General features: G+C 41.2%; 1 protein-coding gene across 5 annotated transcripts in view; it reads right to left on the reverse strand.

The window, feature by feature from the left end:
* The window catches only part of Chd8 (chromodomain helicase DNA binding protein 8), a 62,628-nt gene that overhangs the window by 37,884 nt on the left and 16,119 nt on the right, over nt 1-8,625 (reverse strand). For all 5 annotated transcript variants that reach the window (XM_021203796.2, XM_029541322.1, XM_029541323.1 and 2 more), the window contains exons 2-3: nt 2,712-3,766; nt 1,174-1,545 (exon numbers count right to left, since the gene is read on the reverse strand). In XM_021203796.2, coding sequence (XP_021059455.1) covers nt 1,174-1,545; nt 2,712-3,554 — 1,215 coding nt within the window. In that variant the 5' untranslated portion in view covers nt 3,555-3,766. The remainder of the gene's footprint in view (nt 1-1,173; nt 1,546-2,711; nt 3,767-8,625) is intronic.

Below are 8,625 nucleotides of genomic sequence, written 5' to 3' on the forward strand. Positions count from 1 at the left end.
CAGGGCTACAGAGAAACCCTGTCTCAAAAAAACAAAAAACAAACAAACAAACAAAAAGATGTGTGCCACCACTGCCTGACATTCCCACCATTCATTCATTGTACATGCTAAGCATTTGACCCCAGGTCCTCACGACTGCATAGCAATTTCTCTCATCCATAGAGCCATTTCCTCAGTTCCATCTTTAAGTATTTGTGTGTGCTATATGTATATGTACACGTTTGTTTGTTTGTTTATAAAGATATGTTCTCAGAGTCTACAAAGTGAATTCCAGGAGAGCTGAGGCTACACAGAAAAATCCTGTCTGAAACAGAACAGAATAAAACAAAACAAAACAAAACAAAACAAAACAAAACAAAACAAAACGTTATGTTCTCCCTATATAGTACTAATTGGCCTAGAGCATAATATGTAGACCAGGCTGGCCTTCAACTCTCAGAGATTAACCTGTCTCTGCTTCCTAGGTGCTGCAATTAAAGGCGTGAATCACCACACTTAAGATAGGCTCTCTCATTGTACTGGGGTTTACTCATTTGGCTAGATTAGCTGACCAGATAGCCCTAGGGACCCTCCTGTCTCTAACTCCTTAGTCATCACACCAGTGGTTGAGATCAAAACTTATTCATCCTGTACTGAATGCATTTTTTCCAAGTGAACCATCAACTGTGTCTAGAGGTAATTTCGGATCATCTTTCTTCTTAATTTTTTACTATTTACTTATTTGGGACAGAGTCTGTCTATTATGAAGCTCTGGTTGTCCTAGGACTCACTATATCAATCAGACTGGCCTGAACTGAGATGCACCTGCCTATCCCTCCCCCACTGAGGGCTGGGATTAAAGGCAAGGGCTCGCCAAGCCTGCCTCTTTCTTTCTTGAGGAAACAGTCTTGCTATGGAGTACAGCTCAGGCTCAGTCTCCCTACCTGACCCTCACAATATCATAATAAAGAAAAGACAACAAACATTTTAAAGACAAATATTACAGAAATTATCACCTCAAACTCAACAATAATTCTTAATCTTTGCATGATTTAAGCAAAACAAGGCTTCCATGAGTGAAATAAAAATATACACCTCAGTCCTGAGGTATTAAGTTAGAACTTACTGCAGTAAGCAGCAATGGTTACTGAAGGTAGCAACAAGACCCTTTCTTTCCCTTTTCAAGTCACTCACCTGTGGCTGCAGCACCATCTTGAGCGGTACAGAGAGTCTCTGCCCTGGGTTCTGGCCTGGTCCCATTATCTGAGCCTGCTGCACAGAGGACAGGGTCAATGGCTGGGCCGAGGGTGGCGGCTGTGGCTGTGGCTGTGATGATGGAGGCTGTGGTACAATCTGGATTTTTTGCTGTGGCTGCTGTACCTGCAGCTGAATTGTTACTACTTTGGCAGGCTGTCCCTGGGCATTCTTGGCTTGAGTCAAGGCTGCTAGCTGGTTGCCCTGTAACACTATCTTGCCTGGCAGACTCCCTAACACAACATGCCGATGTCCTTGGGGACCTCCGGACTGTGGCTGTTGAAGGACCAAAGTGATGCGTTTCGATTCACCCTACAATGAAAAAGGAAATCAAACAAGAGCAACGTTAAGAGAATATTATATACAGAACTTCTTATACCAGGTTTCTTCATTGGACGCATAAAGCTGAGTGTCAGAAAATCAATTGTCCTTTACCCTCCAGTGTCTCTATAGCATCTTTTCTGTACCACCTCTACCCAGTGGGTATTAAGGGTATATCACACACACAGACACGCAACTTGATAGCTATCTAAGACAGTCATTTAATGTTTGGAAATTAGAACAAAAATCCATAAAGTCAAATGAAACATGTCTCCACATCAGTTACATTAACCTTAATGCTTACAACTGCTCCCAACTCTTCTGATCCTTTATTCAGAGCTTTTTCTGATGAACAGTAGTAAGAGAACAGGAGTATTGTTGAGAATAGGAGAAAAAGGTGCACTGGCACATGTGTGTAATCTCAGTATCAGGAGGCTGAGAGGAAGGATTGCAAGTCTGAGGTCAGCCTAGATCCCTACATAGTGAGAACCTCTCAGAAACAAGCCAGAACCCCACACCGGTGTGATAGCACATGCCTCTAATCTAACTCCAGCAGTAAGAAGGTGGAGGAAAGTCCATCAAGTCTGCAGTCAGCCTTCCTTAGCTATAGAGAATTCCAGGCTAGCCTGGGCTACACTGCAAGAATCTGTCTAAATAAATAAGTAAGTAAATAAATAAATGCTAGAGCACTTACAAGTGTTGCAAATATATGTTCTCAGAACATCCTCTATTTTCAATGACAACTTATAGCACAAATTTACTATGAATTTTTGCTTAATATCTGTATCTCCCTGAAGACTGAGCTGTCCACTGTATTCAGCAACAGATAGGTATAGCACAGCATGAGATAAGACATGAGAGGCACATTAACATTTACTACTCCACCTACCAATTAAGGAAGTGACTGTCAAAGCTCACAGGTGAAAAGCAAAGATAGTAAGGCATGTTGGTTAGTGCCTATTATCCCAACACTATTTAGAGACCAAGGCAGGAAGATTCCCATGCAATTAAGAGCAGCCCCAGCTAGATGACTTTATCCCAAACATGCCATACCCTGCAGACAGATCTAAGCAGGCTTCCCATAAGCAGTCCCCACCCTCACTGCTCCTAGGACCTCTATGAAAGCACAGTTCACCTCCCTGTTTCATTCAAGTCACCTGGGTAGGTGTAGAAGTCAGTGTAACTGCAGGCTTCAGTGGGGGCCCGGCAGCCCCAGGATTCCCAGCAGGAGCTGAACCCTTAACTGGCTGGAGGACCAGCTGCTTTACTGGTCGGCTTGGCTGGACAATGCGCTGAACAGCAGCCTGGTTCCCAGGGACCTTCGTGGCCAACACTGTATTACCAGAGACAATGGATACACCTGGTCGAAGGGGTGTGCCAGTCAGCACTTTGGTAAAAGTGACTTTTCCACCGTTGGCTGTCCCAGCCACTAGGGGCTGAGCTGTACTGGTGATACCTTGGGCCTGAATTTGTGCCACATGGGTGCCTGTGACGGAGGAGTTTGGTGGAGCTTTAAGAATAACAATCTTAGGAGCTGACTGAGACTGTTGTCCTCCAGAATTACTGGGGGAGACACCTGTGGCAGAGACACCCATGAAAGGATTCCCTTGGCTCAAGATCTCCTGGCTCTTGGAGACCTGCAAAAGTCCCGGTGTTGGTGTTGATGTCTGCAAGACAGGCTGGGCTGGCTGCTCCTGGCTGGTGGGCTGAGTGGTATAATCATGCAAGGTTAAGGATTCTGGAGCTGGAGCTGTGGATTCTTTGGGAAGTTCAGTGGAAGCTGTGTCCTCTGGTGGAGGAACCAGGTCACTTGCTGATGAATTCCCCACATCACCACCTCCACTATCTTGGTTCATCTGATCCAAGGAGTCCAGAGAACTTGGCAGTCCAAGTGCTTCTTCAATAGGGTCTTGAGTGACCTGATTAAAGCTGTCATCAGTCAGAGAGTCCAGGCCAAATAAGTTTGGGTCATCAAAAAGATCCATGATGGGGTCTGCCATCTTGGTAGAGTAATAAAGGTTAGTTGAAGTTCTAGGGAGGGAAGGGGAGGGGGGGACTCTTTCTCCCCTCCCCTTCCCTATTAACAAAAAAAATGTACACAGTGGATGAAGACTATTCTTCAAATGAAGAGACAAGAAACAAGTGCATGTCAGATTGTTCTGAACTTCATGGAGCAAGACAGCTAAGCCTTCAGCGGGAGAAGATGGAACTCCTGTGATGGAATATAAATGAAAAGTAAGCAAAGCTGGTGACTTCAATGACAACTTCTAAGGTACCACCTTAATATCCATTTGCATTAAAGACATAAGAGGACAATATGAGGAATGTTATAGATGGACACATTGTAAAAAGAGAACCTACATTTCTATCTCAAAACTAAATATTAAGAAGAAATGAACCCCCTTTAGGCTCTTCCATCTCTACATCTTAAAGTTTCTGTCTTATCAAAAACATTCAGCCAGGGCTACACAGAGAAAACCTGTCTCGAAAAAAACCAAAAAAAAAAAAAAAAAAAAAAAAAAAAAAAAAAAAAAAAACATTCAGCTTGTTGGGTGCTGTGGCACATACTTTGAGCTCAGAACTTTGGGGACAGAGGCAGGAGGGTTCCGGCCAGCTAGCCAGAGCTACAAAGTGAGACACTGTCTCAAAAAGCCAAAGAAACAAAAACAAAAAACTCCCCCAAACCCCCCAAAAACATTAAACTTGTTTTTGTCCACTTCTTTCTACAATTATTTTTTTAAGATAATGATAAGGAAGTTTATATTTACCCACTGTTAAACTGGTATAACTCTAAAATATATCAGTAATATTTCTATAAAGGTAGATAAAAGTTTCTGTAAATACTGTTGTAAACTCTCCTTTTGATCCGGATACGTCCACCTTTGACTGACAAAAGTATGCCACCTGTAACCAAGCTTCTCACCCAATGTGAGCTGAACTCAGTGTAGTTTCCCCAACAGTATTCCACTAAACATTTATATACAGCAGCTTGTGCTAACAGATTTTTCAATGCCTTTCTGACATACTTAATATATGGCTTACTTTTTACCAGTCATAGGTAGAAGTACCTGGATCAAACATAGAATTTACAACAGTATATCCAGAAACTTTAATCTACCTTTATAGAAATGTTATTCATACATTTTATTTATTTATTTAAATTTATTTATACATTTATACATTGTACCAGTAAGATTAAAAATTTTCCTTGCAAGAGACTCAACACTTCAATCCTAACTTTTTTCTCTTACCTATATATATACTACACCCTGCTTGGCATAGTCCACTCAGTAAATTTGTGTGCCTACAATGCTTTAACCTATACATGGAACACAGCCTCCTCCACCCCTTCACCCGACTCTACAAGTCCTTCCCAGTAAAGGAAACCATCACCCCAAAGCTCTTCTTTAACCTACCAATTTGTGATGACTCTATCTTGCACTTGCTTTAAATACCACAGCATTATATCTTATTAAAGCAAAGCATATGACTCGAGATTCTTACCCATATTCTGAGAAGGCCCAAACCATTCCTTTGTGCAAGTTATAGAAATTACCATCTTCTCAAGATGCTTGTCTGACATGTGTGAGAAAATTGTCATAAGTTTATAAAAATGAACAATTATGGGTCCTATGCAGGGTGTATACCCTTCAGAAGAATGTGTTATGACCCAGCTCCTGAGAGACAGAAAGATCCTTGATGGTGAGAACTGTCTTACTTCCCTGTGGATCCCCCAAGAAACCTGCAGGACAGCACACATAGGAGCCATCCAATGATAATATTTACTCTTATTACTGGAATGAAGTATTCAGTTTTCACAGATATAACACTGTATTCCTTGATATTAGCATGAGAATTTAAAAGCTTCCTATATTGAAAAACTGCCCCATATTTGACATATTGATATCTATGGTGTTAAGTTCAAGAACATTCTAGGGGGAAACAAAGGAAATGTATAAAACCATATAATACAAATACATGAAAAAAGGTGAAGAGAGAGAGAAGGCTCACAAGAGCACTGACCACTCTTCCAGAGGACCCAGTTCTCTAGCACCCACAGGGAGACTCACAATCACCTGTAATTCCAATTCCAGGGTATCCATGCCCTCTTCTGGTCTTTGTGACCATGAGGCATGCACATGGTGCAGAGACAAAACATAAACACACAGAAAATAAGTGCAATATACGCAGACATACATGAAAAGGGTATTTGTTCTTGAGCTAGTAAGATGGATCGGTGTGTGGAGGAAGGTACTTCCTATACAGGCTGGCAACCTGAGTTCAACCCCCAAACCCACCTAAAGGTAGGATGAAAGAACTGTCCTACGACCTCTACAGATGCACCATGGCATGTACATCCACACATACACATCCATAATAATAAAAAAAAACCTTTAAGGCATTTTTAAAAAGAGTATATAATGTCACTGACAATCCAGGAAAACACTCCTTGAATAGAGATCCTTTTTTCTAGCTATCTAAAGACATCAAATAAGAAATCAGTCAGAACTGTAAACAAAATGTAGATCTGACAAAAAGACTTTTCCAATGTTAGTGCGACTGTGTGTGAGTGTGCACGTGTGGGGGTGGGGAGACAGAGGCTATCCCAAGATCGCCTCAAACTCATAACTCTCCTGCTTTAGCATCCTAAGTGCTGTGATAAGAGGTTTTCAGTTATTTTTATAAAATAATGCAATGGAGGTCAGCATCTCTTCCAGGTTTGCATAACTGAACACTTTTCAAGTCTGATTTGTATCAATTCCTATTCTTGGCCAAACTATTTCAGCAGCTCATTCCAACTTCTAATATTTGCCCACAAATTACACAAAATAGCAACAAGCAGAGTTATGCATATTTCTTTAGTTAATAAAAAACCTATTCAATAATTTCATACATTTCCTTAAGTCTTACCGTGTTTTTTAGATAGTTATGCCCCATTTTGCCAGTTATGATCTTTGATCTTCTACTCACTTTTAGAGAAGTTACAGTAAACATCTGTAGCTAAATATCATACGAAAACAATAACAATAACTCCTATGGTAGTTATGCTTACAGTCACTACTACAATGAAAATGTCTACTAACTATACTTTACACTGAAATCTTATATAAATATATACTTCATAATACTCTGTTACTTATCCATTCTACTCCCATCTCCCCCAATAAGGGGCCAAATTCAAGCTAAGGTTTTTAAAAGAAAATTATATATAAGGCAGTCTTCCTGCGTTGCCTAAGCCGACGCTGAGCTTGGCCATCTTCCTGCAAAGGTCTTCAAAGGGCTAAGATTATACATATGTTGCTTTCTCCAGAAGAAATTTTGTTTTTCACTTTGCAACACTGGTAACTGGACCTATGGCTTTGAGGGTGCCCGTAAGAACATCAACACAGAGCTAATCTTACCTTTTTTTTTTTTTTTTTTAATTTAAATTTGTATTTTGGACCAAGCATGGTAGCATACATACACTTTTAATCCCGGGACTTGGGAAACAGAGACTGGAGGATGTTTTTTATTTCTAGGCCAGCCTGGTCTACACAGTGAATTTCAGGATAACTAAGGCTACAGAGAGACCTGTCTCAAAAATATATATTTCTTTAAAATGTATGTGTTTTGTTTACATGCATGTCACTGCACCACATGCATGCCTGTTGCCTGTAGAGGTCAGAAGGGGCCTTAGATCTTCTGGAACTGGAGTGTTAAGACTCCATGTGGGAGCTGGGAACCAAACCCAGGTTCTTTGGAAGAGTGCTTACCCACCGAGCTCTCAGTTTACTTTTTATTTAGACATTCTCACTAAGTTGCATAGGCTGGCCTTGAACTGACTCTGTAGACTAAGCAGGCCATGAACTTGTGCTCTTCCTATACATGCCTCTGAAGGACCTGTGATTACAGATCTGCACTACCAGACTGGACCAAAGATGGCACTTTTTTGTTTGTTTGTTTTATGAGACAGGGTTTCTTTGTGTACCATGGCTGTCCTGGAACTCACATTGTAGACCAGGCTGAGCTTGAACTCAGAGATCCGTCTGCCTCTGCCTCCCAAGTGCTGGATTAAAGGTGTGCACCACTGTCACCCAACAAAAAGATGGTACTTTTAAAGAAGAAACAGTAATTGCACTTTTTTCTGAAATACTTCTTTACCTACATATCACTCATTTACTAATCTTTAAAAATCAGTACATTATCTCTTGGTTCTTACTTCCCAAACTTGTGTGTGTGTGTGTAAAATAAAGATGCTTAAGTGCAGGCCTAAGCATGAGGGCTAAGACAGAGAAGACAGTCACACTAGAAAGCACAGGTGTGGGCTTCCTTGAGAAGCTTACTTTTTTGTTTGCTTGCTTGTTTGTTTGTTTTGAAATAGGGTTTCTCTGTGTAGCCTTAACTGTCCTAGAACTCATTCTATAGACCAGGTCCCTGCCTCTCAAGTGCTGAGACTAAAGGCATCTGCCACCACTGCCCAGCTTTAATTAAAAAAAAATAATCCCAGCACTTAGGAGGCAGAGGCAGGCAGATCTCTGAGTTTGCAGCCAGCCTGGTCTACAGAGTGAGTGCCAGGACAGCCAGGGCTACACTGAGAGACCCTGTCCTGAAAAACAAACAAACAAAAAAATTAAAATAACAATACAAACAAACCAACCCCAAGGTCTTTGTGGCCCAGAGTGGCCACAAACTCACAACCATCCACCTGCCTCAGTTTCCTGAGCGCTAAGATTGTAGGCATGAGCTCTTACCTGGCTCTCTGAGCAAATTTGTACTTGCTACTTGTCAGTCTAGATTTAAGAACTCAAAAGCTTTCCCCAGGTGTGGTAGCTTACCCTGCAACTGCAGAACGTTTGAGGCTGAGGCAGAAGGACTGCTATGAGCCTGAGGATAAGGCTATATAACAAAACTGTCTCAAAAACAACCCTATCACAAATCCTTGCAACTACAGAATCCCACAGTATAGTGTATTATTACTTCTCAATTTCTTTCTTTTTTTCTTTTTTTTTTTTTTTTTTTTTTTTTTGGTTTTTTGAGACAGGGTTTCTCTGTATAGCTCTGGCTGTCCTGGTACTCACTTGGTAGACCAGG

The sequence above is a fragment of the Mus pahari genome, chromosome 8 (assembly GCF_900095145.1).
Source record: "Mus pahari chromosome 8, PAHARI_EIJ_v1.1, whole genome shotgun sequence".
NCBI classification, from domain to species: domain Eukaryota; kingdom Metazoa; phylum Chordata; class Mammalia; order Rodentia; family Muridae; genus Mus; species Mus pahari.